The sequence below is a fragment of the Saccostrea echinata genome, unplaced genomic scaffold (genome assembly GCF_033153115.1).
Source record: "Saccostrea echinata isolate AGI-Se365-2 ecotype Australia unplaced genomic scaffold, CSIRO_AGI_Sech_v1 ptg000009l, whole genome shotgun sequence".
Taxonomy (NCBI): Eukaryota; Metazoa; Mollusca; class Bivalvia; order Ostreida; family Ostreidae; genus Saccostrea; species Saccostrea echinata.
The window spans coordinates 53,532,018-53,552,404 of NW_026889758.1; the positions used below are offsets into that span (position 1 = coordinate 53,532,018).

The 20,387-nt window shown below is 32.2% G+C and overlaps 1 protein-coding gene across 1 annotated transcript; it reads right to left on the minus strand.

The window, feature by feature from the left end:
- Positions 1–616: 616 nt before the first annotated feature.
- LOC133183105 (sodium-dependent proline transporter-like) lies at positions 617–16,179 on the minus strand. Its single transcript, XM_061318061.1, has 17 exons — positions 16,100–16,179; positions 15,815–15,956; positions 9,257–9,388; positions 8,700–8,840; positions 7,437–7,668; positions 6,580–6,718; positions 5,425–5,559; positions 5,048–5,151; positions 4,375–4,612; positions 4,150–4,278; positions 3,856–3,955; positions 3,382–3,509; positions 1,953–2,117; positions 1,534–1,698; positions 1,067–1,145; positions 898–942; positions 617–775 (listed from the first exon to the last, which is right to left on the minus strand). The coding sequence occupies exons 1-16, from the start codon at positions 16,142–16,144 to the stop codon at positions 899–901; spliced, it is 2,118 nt and encodes a 705-aa protein (XP_061174045.1). The 5' UTR covers positions 16,145–16,179; the 3' UTR covers positions 617–775; position 898.
- Between the last annotated feature and the right edge of the window lie 4,208 nt (positions 16,180–20,387).

Below are 20,387 nucleotides of genomic sequence, written 5' to 3' on the forward strand. Positions count from 1 at the left end.
AACCACAGTACGTCGGCGGTCCACGTCCATTAACGCTCTCAATTTGTCTACGAGGAAAAAACGACCTTCCAATAGGGGTCACACCTTTCATCATCTTCCAGGGAAGTTCTATTTTCCTTAAATTTCTCAGGCACTGGAAAGCCAGTGGCTTACTGCACTTTTGTCCTGTCTGTATCAGTAGTATTTGCGTTTATGTTGGAGTGTTCCCGAGATTTTCACAAAACCTATTACTTGACCGAATTTCGAAGTTGTCTAACGATGTCATGATGAACAACAAATCATCAATAGAAAAACTAAACATCCAGTAAAATCGATTAAACTTTCACACAAAGGTTTATTGGAGGTCAAGCAATCGTAATAATGACATCATTTTCGTTGTGCTTTAACGTGTTTTTTTCCTCACAGTGAGTATTAAGTATTGAAATGATAATGAACGAAAAATGTCTCCCCCGCATTTTCAAACATCCGTTTCTATGGCAACTGTCAAAGTGTTACTATCACGAATATTTCAAATTTTTTTTATTAAAAAAATTCAGCAAGTGTATATATCTCCATCTAAAATTTTCAATCGATTCCACAAATAAATAAATAAAATATTAAGAAATTCTACGAATTTTGGATAGAGTTCATCGGTGCAAAAATTTGAGAGTATTCTGAATCTCATTAAAACCAAAAATCGTTTGTTCACCAAGAGAAGGACCGATTTTTCTTCTGATTTATACTTTGAGCAAGTAGTGAAATACAGCTCTTCATTGTACCTCGACTGTACCTACTCCTGTAAAATAAAACATATTATCTTTATTTGTTTAAAAACACCTTGAAATATACAGGGCATGTTTATATGTTAGCTGTTATTTTTAATAGCGTTCAAAGTAAGCAGTTTTTATGATAATATACCTCAACATGTCTGCGGAACTGGAATTAATTCGGTCTTTTTCAAATCTGAAAATGTATACATAGTCATACAAATTTTGACAATAAATAGTCGATAAGGAGCAAAGTTAACCCTACCTTTTCTAGATCAAATGATGTTACACAGTTGTGTAATGTTCATACATGTATTTACCGTTTTTAGTTTTTATTCTGTTGTCATGGCCCTCATCATGCATGGTGTAACATTTATTCTCAATACCACCTACTGTCGACTGAAAATATAATTGCAAAATATATATCTTGTAAGAAACTTGATCATATACATGTAGAATATTTGTTCTGTTCTGAGTGCACAACTATTACTGACGTCATCGTTACGTGATTTACCCCCTGTCCTCGTAATAGTTAAAGGAGATTTGTTGACTTCCTAAACTAATCTACTGTACAAGGGTATCAGGAAGAACGAATACAGACTATATCAAAGCAAACAAGGTCCCCTGAACTTTATTATACAGTCAAACCTCCTTATCTCAAACTAGATGAAAAAAGGCTAAAATACATTAGGAAAAAGTGGTTAAAACATCCATTTCACTTTGACATACCGGTATTTATGGTAATCGAGATATGAACTTTCAAGATATGGAATTCAACTATATATACCATTTCCATAATTTCGGAGCCTTTGGACGCCCGAGATTCTGTGTGATGCACAACATCAATGACAAATGTTTCGCTGTATTTCTTGGTGTGGTTTTCCGCCTCATGACGGTACTTCACTAGGGCGGGTCCCCACTCAACGGATGGACTGAACGCTACCCTTAGCCTCTAAAATGTTACATTTAAGTGCAATATGACTAAAATATCTGAATATAAAATTTTGATATATAGCATACATATCTATATCTTAAAATATCGATCCTCGTTAAAAAAAATCAATAATCCGAAAAGTGTATTTCTTTTGAAAATTGAAAAGCGTGCAGCGGATTTTAAAAAGAGCCGACATGTATGTAGATTCGGCGTGTTACATTACACATTATATTCCAAGGAAATAAACAACAACAACAACAAAGATACAATACCTCCTCAATACTTCCATATTCTCGGGCTACTACATAAATTGCAGTGCTAATAATGGAGAGAATTATGGCTAATGTCATTCCCCAGCCAATAAGATCAGCGTAAACATTATAGTGAGCACTATTGGCTAGGCCTGTATAGTCCACCCAGGAAAATATCATAATGATCTGAAAGTGAAAAACCTTCCATGACTTGCTCAAACGATAGAGTTACTTAACATACCAGCAAAATACGGGGTTATACCTTTATAACCGCATTAATCTCGTGACTTCTGAACCCTTTTTTGACGTTCTTATTTGGTTGCTATTACGTCAAAAAGAAGGCTAATATCAATTAGAAACAGTAGAAACCAGAGTGGGGAAATCGATAAACGAATTGTTCATCAGCCCCCCCCCCCCCCCTGCAAAAATAATCTTTACTTTCTGTGGCCAAAAATTTCAAAATTAAATGCAGCAGACAATTTTTTTTTTTTTACCTTTTTTAAAAAAATTCTTTTATCCCTTTCTTGCCAACAGATAACGATATCAATAAAATCTTTAACTCTTTTGTACTCCTATATTACTTGATACTCAATTAACTTTTATAAAATGTTTATTGATAAAACATTCCTATAAAAGCTCTAATAGAAACGACATTGAGAAAAAGGGGGAATGACTCAATGCTGCGGTGCCTGAAGTACTATAGATTTTTTTTTGTCTCGATAGATATTAGATTACGTGAAGTATGCATACCTACAGTAAATACATGTGTATGTGCATGTATCACATTTGGTCGAGATCAGGTCTATAGTAATAGTAAGATAAAAATTCCATAAGTAATGATTATTTATTTTCATGATACAAGTAAAGCGACTTGGAAATACATGGTTATTCATGCATAAGTGACTAACCGAATTTTAAATCATTTATATAACACGGTTTTTAAGATGATAAATAGTAACAATTAAGAGATGTTTTGCGAGTTCAATGGTAAATTGAAAGCTATATTCTTACAACTTTACATTACTTTCTGCTTTAAATATAATTTATGCAATTTTCTTATGCCTCAATTCAAAGTAAAGCACTATCACGTAGCTCAGTCGGTAGAACGCTTGCTCCGTGATCGGAAGGTCGTGTGTTCGAATCACGACCGCAACTGACCTAAGTCGATAAAAAATAGGTAGCAACTGTTCCTCTGCCAAGCGCTCGGCACTTTGAAGTGAAAGTTACGGGTCCTTAAAAACCGAGGCCCTGTGTCACGGTAGGCGTTGGCAAGATAAAGAACCCTCACTGCTCAATGGCCCTGAGTGCCGAGTAAATGTCTAAATTTGAAGCCCTTCACCGGTATATGGTGATGTCTCTATATGAGTGAAAAATTCTCGAACTGGACGTAAAACAACATATAATCAATCAATCAATCAAAGTAAAGCTGTGGTATAAAAGTTTAACGTACAGCACATAGCACGGGTGTTGCACAACACCAACAGACCACCCACCAAAACTTCAGCGCCACAAAGGGGATACAAGAACAAAAGCGTTCGCCAACCATCAGTTGGAGATCGTCCAAAAATCGAAATACACCTAAAAGAGAGATCAAACAAACAATTTTTATATTTTTTGGGAAAATGGAAATGTAGTAGTTATTCAAAGATCAATATATTCTGTTTCATATTTTCTTTCCAAACTTAATAAATTACAAAAAAGGGGGACATAGAAACTTATTTCCTTTTGATTCAATTGGACTATGGACTATCTACTAGTATTTTTTTTTCAAAATAAGTTGTATGTTTTTCCTTTATACAGAATGACATATAAAAGTAGAGTACTATTTGGTCATCGTGACGATTAGTTCTGTTTTTTATAATTACTTTAAGTTTGGGAAAACAATTTTTTTTTTAAATCTGATTATATCTGATAATATAGATACCATAAATCCATGCAATAGATATACACTCAAATATGGCGATGAACAATACACTCCATCCTCCAGCGTACGTATCCATTATCTCCAACATGTATATACCACCCTGCATCAGGAATAAATCATTAAGTAATAGATTACAAAAACATCTTGTTGAAATAAAACAGGAATCGAATTCAAAGGTTAAAATCTCGCTGAAATCTTAAATAATTTAAACTCTGGCGTTTGATCACTGAACGTTTTATCACGAAATATAGATTGGCTTAAATGTTTAAGAGAAGTAATACATAATTGAGTTACATTTGTGGTCATTGTAAGACCTAGGAGAAACATGACCACACAAACACCGATGACTGTCAACAACTTTTGCTCTCTGAGTTTGGGGAACTTGTCCATCAATGACGTCACAACCGTCTCAACCAACACAAACTGAAAAAATTTTGGGAAAAAAATAAATCATACTGCATGAAATACCTATAAAACTACATGTAGATTTTTTCAGAACAAGTAAAACTGAATTCATACCTCGCTGTCCACTCCAAGTGTTATCAACATGAGGAAAAATAAAATTGACCAAAAAGGAGCCACGGGCAGCTGAGTAACCGCAAAAGGATAGATAACAAATGTCAAGGACGGTCCACTTTTTGCAACCTCTTTAACAGGTACGCCCAGAAAATCCGAAAGGTGTCCCAGGTAAGAGAAAATGACAAAACCAGCAAAGAAACTGGTCAAGCAATTCCCAAACGCAACAATCAGGGTATCTCTGAAAATAGCAAAGCAACTGAAGATCACTCCAGAAGATTTGTAAAATATGTGTATAAATTATATATATATATATATATATATATATATATATATATATATATATATATATATATATATATATATATATATATATATATATATATATATATATATTAACATCTTTCATTGTTGGAAGTACAAGGAGTCAAAAATGTATGTAGGTATAAAAGAATGTTATTGAAACTGAATTAAAGTATTAAAGTTGAACAAAATTCATCAATAAAATCATTTATTATATGATTGAGTACTAGTAATCCCTAGCATTCTGATTGGCTGTAGTATATAAAACCGAATGTTTGGTTGAATCACTGGCATAATCATGAATATGAATTTTTATAAATAACTTACATAAATTTATAATGCATATTGACCATTTACATATTCATACAGTTACCTGATGACGTCATTGTGGAATTTGTTATAGCTTGCCAGAGCTACCAGTCCACCTTGAGCAGCCGACAGAGAGAAGAAAATCTGAACAGCGGCGTCTTTCCATACCTGATAAATGCTATAATTGATTATGTCTGTTGAAACCATTGACAGCGTTTACAAATATGTAACCGTATTTTTTTCGTATTCTGATAAATTTCTGTGGGTTGCTTTAATTAGACTATGTTTATTTTGGGCCATCTCTCTTTTCGGACAACTTTTAAATCTCTTTTATGAGGAAAATATTTTGCACAGGGTATTAAAATTGGTTTCCATAAAAAGGAGAAAAGTCAAATAAAAAACCAATTCATGAGGTTACAGGTAAATATAAAGTTTGTAAACCTGTGCTTCTGATAGCTTAGATATTTCTGGTGTTAAGTAGAAATGAATTCCTTTGTCGCTTCCTTCCAACATTAAACCACGAATTAACAGTATCACAAGGACAAGGTATGGAAATGTTGCAGTAAAGTAAACAACCTTAAAAATAAAATAGACAATTTGAAATTAAAAAAAAACAACAAACTTTCATACTGATTTGCATGAAAGAATTTGTAATAAAATTATTTTATGTAATCATATAAAACACTAATTGTATGAATATTGCTTTAGAGAATCTCTACTTAAAGTCATGAAAAATAAGATTCACTTTCATTTTTATTTCTTTTCAAAGTACGAGGGTTGATCCAAAGTAATGTCACAGTGTCCATATCTTTTATATTTGGCGTCATATTATCAAATACAATATACCAAAATATGTACATACATTGTATATAAATCTAATTAACATTGAAATTTTGGTTTAATTATGTTAAATTAAATTCATTTTATAGTTGTTTCAAACATAAGGCATAGGGGGTGTCGCCGCGTCACATCTAAACGTCACGTTTTAAATTTTTTTTTTTAGGATAAAAAAGACAAACACGTTAAAAAAACATCTAAAACGCAACTAATCGGCCAATAATTCCAAAAGACAAAATTTACGTCATTTTCTAATGATCAGTTGAAAATTAAATGACGCCATTGCTACTTTTGATTATAAACATTGTGTTTTATTCTGATGCATTGAACAAAGGACGTGTCGAAATGGGGGAAAATGCCGCAACGAGCTGTAATGCATTTAGCAATTTTACTTCAAAATGGGGAAATTACCAGTAGAGACAGTTACGATGATTAATCAGACTCACAGTGAAAAAGAATTTAATTAAAAGTCTTGTTTATAAATGGTTTGAAATAAATATAGCTTCCATCATTTATAATTTTGTTGTTTAACGTCGACTAGTAACAATTTTATCCAAGTTGTGACTTACTTTTGGATCAACCCTCGTATATCTGTATATTGATTAGATATCACCTATTCAAATTGAATAGGTGATATCACTTATTCGAATAGGCAATATCACTTATTCGAATAGGTGATATCACCTATTCAGCACGAATAGGTGATATCACTAAATGGCAATAAATATCAAAACGGTGCCTCATAGATTAGATACCTACTTTACCGGAAGTTTTGATGCTTTTACTAAGCGCCAATACAACGAAAACAAACGCCAACAAATAACACAGAACCAACTGCCAGTGGACTTCACCAAGATCAAAAAATCCTTGGCTGTACGCAGAACCTGTCACATAGCGACTTCAAAGAAAATTACAAAATATGTTAACCAAATAACTATGGCATGTCAAGCGTTGCAATATTCGATTTTTCCATTTGTATTGTATGATTTTCCATTTATATTCTATAATTTTCCATTTGCATTGTATAATTTTCCATTTGTATTGCAAAATGTTTATTTGTATTCTATAATTTTCCATTTGTATTCTATAATTTCTCATTTGTATTGTATAATTTCTCATTTGTATTGAAATTTTTTTTATTGGTATTCGATAATTTTTCCTTTATATTTTAAAGATTTTCATTTGTATTGTATAATTTTTATTGTATTCTATAATTTTCAATGTGTATTCTATAATTTTTCCTTTATATTGTATAATTTTACATTTGTATTGTATAATATTTATTTGTATTGTATAATTTTCCATTTGTATTCTATAATTTTTCATATGTATTGTTTAATTTTACAATGCAAATGAAAAATTATAGCATACAAATGGAAAATTTTACAATACAAACAGAAAATTATACAATACAAATGGAAAAGATCGAATATTGCAACGTTGTACACGCCATAAATAACTAGTAATATAGATACATGCATATAATTAATTATTTCTTTCTATGTATTTAGTAAAACAAAAAGCATTTGTAAGTAAAACTTTAATATTTTATAGATTATAAAATGTCAATTTGTATGATTACAAAGGTATAATGGTAGGAAAAGCAAATAACTTACTCAAAATATTCTTGAGAGGCAAGCACTCTTGGAAAGTACTTTTTGGCCTCAGTTTCATTGCAGAAAGCTCTGACTCCTTCCTTTTTATTTTTCAGACTTTCTAGGTAACAAATCCCCTGTGTTTCGTTTGCAGTCCATTGAATTTGTGACTGATTATTAAATTGGTTTTTCTTACATGCTTCAGTACAATTACTACCGTTAGTATTCAAAATCTTCACGTTATAATAACACACTAAAAAAAAAGAGAGAAAGAAATAGAGAAAAACCAGACTGTTTCAAGGAACAATTATGACACCTGTAGGTATTTGTTTGAATAAGTCACACAGCGGACAAAGTGATCCACCAAGTTCTTTAAAATAGATACAAACACCAAATAAAAGATACGGAAATAATTGCACTGAAGAATTGCCTTTTCATTTTTCAAAAATATTATTGAGAAATAATTGTTTACTTTAAATTTGTTCATAGGACATGAATGCTCCACCCTAGGTACCTTTGTATTGCAACAGTTAAAAAGAAATGTACTCTCCTTCTTTGGATTGAGACTGATCCATCCCATATAATGCCTAACAGCTAAATAAAGCCTCATTGTTTGAAGTTTACTATCTCATATTAAGTAACTTTATATTTGATCTCTTAGGTATGTATCATTATGGTGACAATGCTATTACAGAGATTTATCAATGTATGGAGTTTTCTGAAGCAATCCGTTTTCGAATGAAAAGAGATAAACTTTTTTTGAATTTAAAGAGACAAAATTAAGGAAAATATGAAATCCAAGGCCATAGGGAGCATTTTGACACACTTTAATTGCGCTCACCAGTTTGTATCAGTATATAAAGTTTAATGAAAATATCTTGAATACTTTTTTGAAATTTCAAGATAACCGCAAAATGAAGGAATAGTAAGGTCAAATCATAAGAAAGGTCAACATAAGAAAATTATGACACAGTTGAATTGATCATGTATCTTAGTTTATGAAGTTTGACTAAAAATCTTCAAAAGTGAAGTTCAGGGTCATGGGAAGGTCAAGGTTGTAAGGAATGTCAAGGACAGAAAATTAAGACACAGTTGTATTTTCCTATACATCATTTTGTGAAAAGGGGGTGATGAGGTATCTACAAATGTCAGCGATTGCCTTAAAGGGTGAATCAAACTATTAAGAACGTTGAGGAGTCAATGCTTGTAGCGCAACAATGTCCTACCAATGCTCCTCCATCTATTACATGAAGACTTGTTTGATAATTGAACTATAAGTCTTACAATTTGTACTCCAATCACCACATGAATGCCAGGGTAAATCACTCCTGAAAGAGTCAAACAAGTAGAAGAGAGCCCAGGCCATGATTATGTTGTAGTAAATACCAACAAACGAAGACACGCAGTTCATTGCATAACCAATTCCTGAAATGAAAATTATCATCATTAGAATGTTAAACAAATTCTATATATCTTGGTATGGACATATTTTGCATGGAAAATTGCATGTATTGACAAGTTGCTTTACTTTCGACTCGTCATATCTACTGAACATCAAATAATTATCTTAATGAATATGACTGGAAGATTCAAAATGACATTTTTAATCGGAAATAGCCATTTTTTTTTCTTGGCTTGTGAACACACACACACATTTTCCCTCCCTCTGGAATTATTTGCATGAAATTGGACTTCCTAATGTGAAACAAAACATAAACAAATAACTTTTATTTCATTTCTTTAAGGTATCATGGTCAATATTGTAACTACAGGAAATAAACAGTTGCTTTAATTCAAATTAACTAAGAAGATTCCTAAATTTTTTCACTATGTATAATTACCCGTAAATATTGGAGAAAACTTCCAACATGTAAGCGGTCCTGAGCTAGAGTACTGGCCTAAAGTTAACTCCAACATTAGGATAGGGATCCCAATGAACGCTAGCGCTATCGAATAGGGGATAAAAAACAAACCTGTAAGAGTAAAAAGCATCGTAAAATTATTGGGGTTAATCTTAAACATTTTCCTAGGCATTTATACAGTTTTTAAATGTTCGTTGAGTTTCTATTCACAAGAAGAATCTTTATTAATGATGATGTTATGCCATCAAAATGGGAATTAATGATCTTATAAACATTTTATCGGCGCAGTACGTTTCCACAAATTGACAATACCTTTCAGCAGAAATTCAGTTACAATGTCGCAAATGTTTTTTTTTTACGATTTCACATAAAACCTTGTATTATTCCGCAAGTAGGTTACCATAGTCAGGTAAAATTTGCATATGAATTAAGGTATTCCACCCCTAACAGGACCCGATTCTGTATACTTATATATATCCATCACATATAAATATGCTGATATTAATTTAAAGCATTTGATAGTAAAAAAAAAGATTTACCAGGAAAAATTTCCAAAAATGAAATATGAAGATAACGAACAGTATTCAATCTCGAAAGTCCAATGAAACGATACAAATTTGGAGCAGAGCAAACACGGACCTCAAAATTTAAAGTTGTGATCAGGTGCCATAGAGGAGTGAGCATACCCTGCCGATCGGTCGCACCCGCCGTGTGCTCCTTGTCATGATCGAGAAACAAAAACCGGAAAAATCCGTAGACAGTTCAGTGTATAAATAATGGCCTAACAATTAGTATGAAAAACGTCAGTGAGCATTTGACTCAATGATAGGTTGTATGTGCAAACAAGGTCATTATATCGACCGAAAAACTTGATCTTGTTCTTTACGAAAAGATGACTTCAAACGAGACTGTTGATATCCTTGTTTCGTCAACTTGTTTGTCAATAGCTTGCCTCGTTTTAGATATTGTTCATACGTAGAGCATGCTCTTGCGTATCGAATCAACTGAAAGACATAAACCCCATATGCAGGTGATAAGGGTATATTGCTACATAAGTAAGGGAAGTTGACGATAGAATAGTTGAAGTCAACACGTTTATCATAAAGCTTTGTTGTTAGGTTAACATTAACGCCTTTTTCTAGTAAAATATCTAAATATGAAACAGATGTGTCAGACTCTGTGGTATCTTTTATTTCAAGCTCACTGGGATATATCGAGTCGACATATGAATGAAAGTAACTATTGTTAATTGATAATACGTCGTCGATATATCGAAATGTCGAGTTGAAGGCCACAGCAAGTATTTTCTTTTTCTTGATGTTTTGCTAGCTGTTTCCATTGTTCTGGTCCGTAACTTCCTCAAATGTAAATTGTTAAACATTTTCAGTTTCTACTCCAGAACAGCAATACCAATTCAACCAATTTTTTGCATTACTATATAATCAATGGATAAAAAATAATATGTATGTATGTATATTAAATTATACTTAAATTATATAATTGCGAATTTTTATGGCATCTGACATCCTTGGGTCTGACAGAAATGGATTAGGAGAAGGTTGTTAAAGAATCTTCAAAACCTTTCTTCTTTCCTAATTAACATCTACCAGGCAAATGTTTGCTTAATTATAATTCGTACTCAGTCCTTTACCAAAAATTGTGATACCAAGTCACCTGGGCTAATGTTTTAGGCCTTGTGGTTGTCATTGGTCATATATTGAAAATATATTACATGATTGGCATCAACAGGAAACTTTTTATATGATTATAATAAACACGTAGCCCTCTAAAACATGTAGCCCCTGGTTCAAACCCCAGGGTAGGTTTAAATTGGTTTTTTATTGAAAATGCATTACACACTGAAAAATCTTCTTTACTCATGTACATGTACAAGACAAATGTTGCACATGTAAACCTTAACAAAAAAATTTATGGCTCATGGTCCCAGCATTTGGAACCATTCTGGGGCCATTGGTTATTAAAATAAGTACGAAAATCCTTTTCTAAAATTTTAAAATCTATGTCACCTGTATCCAGCCCTCAGGCCTTGGGATGGGGCTAAGTTTTAATGTGGCCTTGGGATGGGGCTAAGTTTTAATGTATTGAAATTAATTTGTGATGTGAACCGAATAACTGAAGTAATTTAAATGTACTTGGAGATTTGTAATAATATTCATTTATGTATTTTTTCCTTAAATTTAGATATCTATGGCATTGAAGAATGAAATTAAATTCGTCTTCAATTTGATGAGTATCGTAAACATCGCATAATCTTTCCTCCCTCCTCTTGCCTTGTGTTGAAAGTTCATTGTGTTTATAACAATAATGTTAATTAAATCTCAACTTAGGTGGGTTTTTTTTTACAATTCAATACACTTTAAGACAGAAAATACATTGAATAAATCGATGATAATGCAATGACATATTTCACTTAATTTTGTACAGAAAATAAATAAATAGACTTTAAGAAAAAACATGATGTAATTCACTCAATTATTTGCTCCTTGAATACGTACACTTTAAGACAGAAAATAAATCAAATCGATTCAATTTCTTTTTCAATTTGCTAAAGCTTAAACTACTGTATAAAATATGAAGATAACAAACAGTAATCAATCTCAACAGTCCATTGAAACAAAAAAATTAAACAGAGCAAACACGGACCCCTAAAAACATCAAAGGTGGGATCAGGTGCCATGGAGGAGTGAGCACCCCCTACCGACCGGTCACACCCGCCGTGTGCTCCTTGTCATGATCAAGGAGCACACGGCAATGTGTAGACAATTCAATGTGTAAATAATGGCTTATGTGTACTTAAAAAAGCAGGCTTAATATTTTAGCGGCTGTGGGGCAGAAAACGATGCACTAATTCTTGATAACCATTAACAAATGAATTTCGCAAAATCCATGATCGACAGGGGATGCCTACTCCTCCATAGCACCTGATCCTACCTTTTCGCTCTGCGAAAAATGTTATTGTTCAAATGGCCTTTTTTGTTATCTTCATATTTCTATTTCTCCTTGTATTTCGTATATTTATACCAGAATAATCTACTTCTGGTAATTAGGATTTCATTGTCTCTTTTTTAGTGCATAACGTAGTTAAATATAAAATTTTATGCAACTTACACAATCAATAAATTGTGCAGAATTTATAAGACGTCACATCTACAGGTAATTTTCACAACTTTTTCCCTTTTCTTGCTAAGACTAATCAATTTAATTCACGGTTTCATCATCAAGAAAGGAAACATTATACATGTACCTAAGATTACATTTAAGAGTGACAAATATTGCCTACGATTGAGACGACACAAATCGGTTACATTAAAGTGAACTTGTGCTGAGCTTCTTTTTTTTCATTTGTCATAACAGGCCTCCATACCAGTAACTATGCAGGCAAAAATTACCTTTTCTTCTGTAAATTCGACAAACCTATTCCAAAGTAGGTTCAAAGTTATTACAAGCACTAATTTGTGCACATGTGTGAGAGATATTAAGAGTCAGTCTTTGTTCAATACTACCGAAATCACTGGTTGCTATGTTAAAAATGTAACTTCGTCTTAAAAAAGTGTGTTCGTATTATTAAACGCATCGGCAGAAAATTAAATAAAATTCATAAAATACAAGGATTCAAATTATTGTCTATTTTATACCCATCATAACTTGCGCTTTAATCAGCAAGTATGTTATTTGATGAAATCGAGGGTAACTACGGCTGAAAATATAGCGGAATCTCACTATAATAGTGATATACCACTATTATAGCGGAATTTACGTTTCCCCCCAACCTGATAAAAGTATAAGCCTCTCAAAACTAAATTTTGTGAGGTCAGGGATCCAGTCCTTTTGTACTAAAATCGCAGTAGCTTCAGAAACTCATGATACTCAGGTGACCATCATCCCATGCTTCAGCAATCGTTTTTATAAAACTCTCTCACTGAATTTAGAAATACACGTGACTTCTTTGATTATTATGATATTATTGTTAGAGTAAATGTGCATAAGTTTAAGTACTTTTACAGTGACCCCCCTCACCCCTCAGTCAAGTTTTCCATTTATTAGATCATGTGACCAAAGGTAAGCATTATGATTGGATATTATGGAGATAGAACACTAATATTTATAAATTTGCATGGAGATAGAACTAAAGATTACAGTTAATATCTTTATTTTTGTCCAAAGGAACAAAAGGATTTCATAGGTAAATAGATCTCAGCGAGCTGATTCCAACTCATTTTTGACCATTTTGGCACATAGAACCTTACAATTCTCAGGCGGCGATATATCAATACTGATTATTTTTGGTTTTGGGAGGTGACATATCCACTCCCTCTCAATTAAGATCCTTGGACAAAGTACATTGCTTGTTTAATCTTTTCATTAGTCTCTTTTCACACAAATGAACAGATTAAATGAGAGTATATTGAGAGTATACTGTATACAGGGAAATATTCACCCCTTTTTTATTTTCGCCTCTTTCACCCTAGACAGAAGTGGGCGAATTTAAGACGGGGCGAATTCAAAGAAAAAAGTATAATTTCTTAAACAATACTGTGACTGGGCGAAATTAAAACTGGGCAAATTTGTTTGAAAGTGTGAGAGGACGAAAATAACACGGGGCGAAAATAACCCTGTATACAGTACTGACCGACTAATAAAAAAAACTATCACAACTACGGAAGCGTATTAGTGCCATTTTGACACTTTTTATTTTTTAATTTCTACACTTTAATCTGTAAAATTTACACTTTAATGTGTAAAATTTACACTTTAATCTGTAAATATTACACTTTAATGTGTAAATTTCACACTTTAATCTGTAAAATTTACATTTTAATCTGTAAATTTACACATTAAAGTGTAAATTTTACACATTAATCTGTAAATTTTATACTTTAATCTGTAAAATTTACACTTTAATCTGTAAATTTTACACTTTATTCTGTAAAATTTACACTTTAATCTGTGAATTTTAAACATTAATCTGTAAATTTTACACTTCAATCTGAAAAAATTTATTCTGTAATCTGTAATAATCGAACGGTCGTTGCATGGTGTTAAACCTATGAGAATTGAAAAATTAGTATAAAACTGAGATGTCCACACGTGTTTGCATAAAAGTTTATAGTTACATGTATATATGATAATTAAGGATGGGCGATTTGCTCATGGGCCTCGTAATTTTCATCAACAAAATATCGGGAATCTGCTTTCAATCCAGTGTATTTATTTAGTACTATAGTAAAGAGCGACGAACAGTTAAAAATAGGGATCTCGAATATTTTTGTCTTTTCATTTGCAGTTCAGATTGATATTGCAAGTTTATGGGACTATGATCATGGTGTAAAATATAACAGTTAAAATTACGATCATTTTAAAACGTAACAATTAAGATACATCATTGAATCAAGAAAATATTAATTTTTATGCTGTTCCAAATTAATATAAACTCACATACTTTAATGATTTATATATGTATATACTTTCATAATTAATACATTAATTGGTTATTTAAAAGTTTTTAGTTCAATAAGTAATTCAATTGTTGCTGGTAATACATGTAGAATGTAATTCAATTTATGCTATCAATAATTGAACTGCTGAGCGCATAAAATGATTTGCGAATAATGATATCAATATCAATATTATATTCGTTGATCGATGAGAAAATATGTGTGTTTGATTTGCTCTTCAGTTTCACAGAATTCATAATTCTTTCAAATATTCTATGATAGTCTCACTTATATCAGTCTTACTAGATTGCTTATTATTTGTTTTATATCCATACATATAATATCTGATAAGTAATTATTTTCCACATTTATTGTTAACAAGAAATCAAAATTAAATTTTGTCATGGTCTGTTAGCTTTATAGCGTGTTACTTAAGATGTATGAAGTTGCCAAATTGATTATGTGAATTAAACAAATAAAAGTGTAAATTATACAGATTAAAGTGTAAATTTTACACTTTAATGTGTAAATTTTACAGATTAAAGTGTAAAATTTACACTTTAAAGTGTAATTTTTAAAGATTAAAGTGTCAAAATTACACATTAATATGTAAAATTTACAGATTAAAGTGTAAATTGTACACTTTAAAATGTGAATTTTACAGATTAATGTGTAAATTTTACAGATTAAAGTGTAAAATTTACAGAATAAAGTGTAAATTTACAGATTAAAGAGTAAATTTTACAGATTAAAGTGTGGAAAATGAAAAATAAAAAAGTGTCCAAGTGGCACTAATACGCTTCCGTAACAAACATCTCGAAAAATTGGTATTATATCCATTGACCGTGCGATAATTTCCATGCAAATAAAGTACTTGCCTTGCCATTGTGCTCAATAAAAAAAAAATTGGAAGGATGGAAAATGTAGTTTAATTTGGTTCAGTCAGGATTTTTAGGAATTTTCATCATACTCAAAACAGAAAAGATTTACAGCTTGCCAACCAAAGCATATCTCTATATCTTTACAACATGTAGATTCGTTATAATAAACAGTATGCAGGTATAATGCAATAACGCAATACCTCCTCCGTTTCTATAACACAGGTAGGGAAACCTCCACACATTTCCAAGCCCCACGGCATACCCAAGACAGGACAAAAGAAAGTCCAATTTAGATGACCAGTTTCCTCTTCCTTGATTTTCGTCTTCATTTTCGCCTTGTTCCTAAGATATGATGTTCAAATCCGAAATATTCATTTTTTTTTAAACTCAGAAAATCCCTTACCTGCCTTATCAATTATACACAATTTCAATAAAACGATCGTTTTCTATTCAAATGGATCAATTTTTAAAAATAAAAGTTTTACCGTGATAGAAGTACTTTTTTGTTCACTCCAGGGAAACTGAACCATGGTGGATTTGATTTACGTCCTTTTCAAACGGAACACTAAAAAAAATGGAGCATTATCCTTGTAATTTAAATCGTTTTCCCTTATTTCCTTATGGTAGGCTATAGTTTTAATGTAAGATCCTCAAGATGCCCAATTTTTGCGTTACTATTCTTTCATTTATCGGCGTAGTTTCTGTTAAATAAATCAAAAATCATCAAAAACATGTTTCTGAGTTATGTCAGTATGCAATTTATAGCCATCAGATAGCAGTGATAGAAATACTTAAACTTCTCCATGAGATATACTTTATGTTCTCCACGGGATTGCAAATGAAACGCAGGCACATCCCATTACGGAACAAATTCGCTGTTTATGTAGATTACTGCACAAAGTGAGGCATAAAAACATTCTACAGTAAATAGAAACCGACTTTTTATGTAGTTTTAATATTTTATTTATTGAACGATACTTCCTTTGACTACTAACGCCTTTGTATATTAAGAAATTACATATATTATAGCTGAATCATGTTTTAAGGAAATATATGCATGGATAGGTACATATTTTTGGATGTATTTTGATTGTAAATGATGCAAATATCAAATTTCTAAAATATCAAGAAATAGCACATGCATGCATAGGTATATATTTTTGGATGTATTTTGGTTGTAAATGATGGAAATTTCTAAGATATTAAGAAATAGTACACTTTCCATAATGTTCGAATTCGACCTTTTTTGTCATCACCCGTGTAAATCTGCTCAATATTTTAATGCATAGCTTTATAGGTTAAACATTGTTGAAAAACTATGAAATTCAATAAAATATGTGCGGATAAACATTCACACACACACACACACTCGCACCCTCACACCTATACACGCACAGAGAGAGAGAGAGAGAGAGAGAGAGAGAGAGAGAGAGAGAGGGAAAGGTTTGTATTTCAGTTGAAACTGCTTCTATGTCAAGATATAGATATTTATGCATTTGAAATGCTGATCAAATTTTTATTAATGCAATTTTACACTCAAAATGTGTTAATATGCCTTTTCTGCAACAAGCAAAATAATAACTGCTTTTTGTTTCAGATTTATATTATAATTATGTTGAGTATACCCTGTAATATTTTATCTCAGTATCTTTATTGTTGCAAATTGGCACCTGAAAATGTTGGCGTATTTTACATGCAAAGATTTTAAATGGACACCCGTGCAAGTAATATCAGATGGACTAAAGTAACATCAAGATTGCAATAAACGCTCTATGTGCGTTCGTCAAAGGGACACAATTTGAGTTTTCTAACTTTAGTAGGCAGTGGCTTTATGTAAATTTTAAAAGATTACGCCAAAGTACAGACAAAATTTGTATAAAATAGATAAGTGTAGGGGGAACTGGTGGGATATATTTTAACAATAAATATCTCTGTGTTTCATTAATTGAACGTCATAGATTGAAAGCACACTTTCGCTCTATATTGAAATGCAATGTGTTGCACCTCTCTCTGCGAGTGGTAGACATATGATCAGTTATAAAAATAAAGTCATCTGAGTATTTTGTCTTGATTTTTCACCCAAAGATTAATTCTGACTCTGTGAATGAGTCTTGACAAAAGTGTCAACTGCAAAACAGTGCAAAAATAGGCGTAGTCTCAGGGGTACCTGACCCATCCTCTACTTCACTTTTTCCTTGATGTCTTTTGTTGGAATTTGGTATGGAAATTTTCAGTGAAAGGTCGGTAGCCCTAGCCCCTTATCCCCATTAGGTTTTTCGAGCTTGGGACAAATTTTTAGCTTAAGGCTCAGTGAGCTTTTCTGATCAAAATTTGTCAGTTGTCTCAGGTTGTTGTTGGCGTCTGTAAACTTGTCACATTTTTCACTTCTTCTCAAGAACCAATGTGCCAATCACAACCAAACTTGCCACCAAGCATCCTTAGATAAAGGGAATTCAAGTTTGTTCAACTGAAGAGCCACGTCCTTTTTCAAGGGGAGAAAATTAAGATTTATTGAAAATTTACTGGCACCTTTTAAAATCTTTTCAAGAACCACTACGTCCAAAAATATGAAACTTATATAGGCGATCAAAGATTTACATAGGAATTAATCTTCAAAAACCTTCTTCTCAAGAACAGTTAAGTCCTGCTTAGTCATATTAATTTGGAACCATCCTCAGGTAGCGTAGATTCAAAATTGTTCAAATCATGACCCCCATCCCAAGGGTAGGATGGGGTCACAATAGGTAATCATAGTTTTACCTAGGAATATGTAGGAATAAATCTTTAACAATCTCATTCTCTGACAAGAACAGTACAGTCCTGATAAGTCATATTAATGTGGAAGCATCCTCATAGATTCAAGACTGTTCTAATCATGACCTCTCAGGTGAGGGTGGGGTCACAGTAGGCAATCAAAGTTTTACAGAGGAATCTACAGGATTTAATCTCAACAAAAATAAAACCCTAATTAGTCACAAAAATATGGAAGCATTCTTTGGTAGTGTAGATTCAGCTTTGTTCAAATCAATACCCAGAGGTTACGGTAGGGCCATAATAGGGATCGGGCGCGGATCCAGGATTTTTTTTCTAGGGGTGGGTCCACCCCAGTCGAAAAAATTCCAGCGTGTGATCTGCAGGAATAAGGCGTACGAAACATTTATAGTTTAAATGTCTACTTGGTCGGTTGACCACAGCTGGACATACTTTACAAAGTTACGCACATGGAAAAATGTACATTTAGTTTGAAATACTTCGTCAAATTTGATATATCAATCCGCTCATCTTAATAATTACTACATGTAAAACTTAGTAACGCTTCACATAAATAATAAACACATATAAGGTATAGTAAAATGCAATTTTATGTATATATTAAAGTATCAGTAGGTTGGAAGAATTGCTTTCGCTTTCGGTGAAACAGAACCAGAATTTATCTATTTGAAAATAAATCAGTACATAAAATTAAACTGGTAAAAGAATTGATTGTTTGTACTAAAAAAAAAGTATTAACGCTCCATGCGAGGATCGATCCAAAAATATTTCTTTTTCATTGCACTGCACGGGTAACGCATACTACCGAGCTATCACTGCTACACACACTTTAAGTTTTTGAAAGCGACAATGAAGCACCGCATTTACACATTGGATTTTGGGTGGGGGGGGGGGTAAAAGTTTATTTTTTATCGTCTCTGAGTCTTCTCTCCATTTTTTACAAATGTTTGTTAGTTTCTTTGAATTAAAATGCGCACAAAATAGCGTTTCAAAATCATGGAGAGATGACCCAGAGATAGCAAATTTTTAGAAAAACGTGTTTAAAAATGTAACATTTTGTACCAATTGACTCATCTAGCCAATTTTCAAGTTCTATTTTAGCAAATCAAAATGCAATATCGGGAAAATATTTCCCTTTCTTGTTTCACAGGAACCCGATACATGAAAAGAATGCTAAAATTTCATATGACAGATCAATGAAATTTTCACTTTTCAAGTGCGCCCAGATTCCTGCCGAATGCCGATCAAGAGCGCCCTCGTTCTTTGTGGAAATAGAATGGACACAAAACCCGTGGCTTGCGACGATGCACAAGCATAAACATCATATGCTTAAATGCTGAAAGTGAAAACTGTGAAAAATTTTCCGTTTATATGTCGATGACGAAAAATACTTGACATGTAAATTCGTTTTCTTGAATTAATCATCTAATGATTCTTATGACTGCAAAATTTAAATCACCGATAAAAAGAAGTCAAAATATACATTAAATTGTTACAGAAATTTCTCTAATAAAAGAAGATGGGTGAACATGACGAGCGAAAAGCCTATAATGTGACAAACATGAAGGTGAAAAATTAAATTTCAATTATATCAAAATTTTCCTTGATATTTCAGCTAACATTAAAATATACTTTATGTAAAATCTCTACAATTTGCAAAAATCCCTCAAAGATGGAAATTATTTGCCTATGAAATATTGTAAGCACACTAAAGCGGGCAAAAAGAGTCATTTTCTCATACTATAACACTGTTTTTCGATATGAGTGGGTCTTCGCTCCACTTTTTTGAAAGTTAATCCTCAAAGTTTGCATAAAAATAAACATTTTTTGGCTACCAAAAATATGGAGCAAAGACCCACTATACCTTAAAAATATACTTTTATGACATAACATTCGCATCTTTTCGAGAAATACTTGAAGTCCATTAAGTTAAGGGTCATATCACAAACATGATTTAAATGCCACTCTTCATCAGGATTTGTGTAGTCTAGTGGTTAGCGA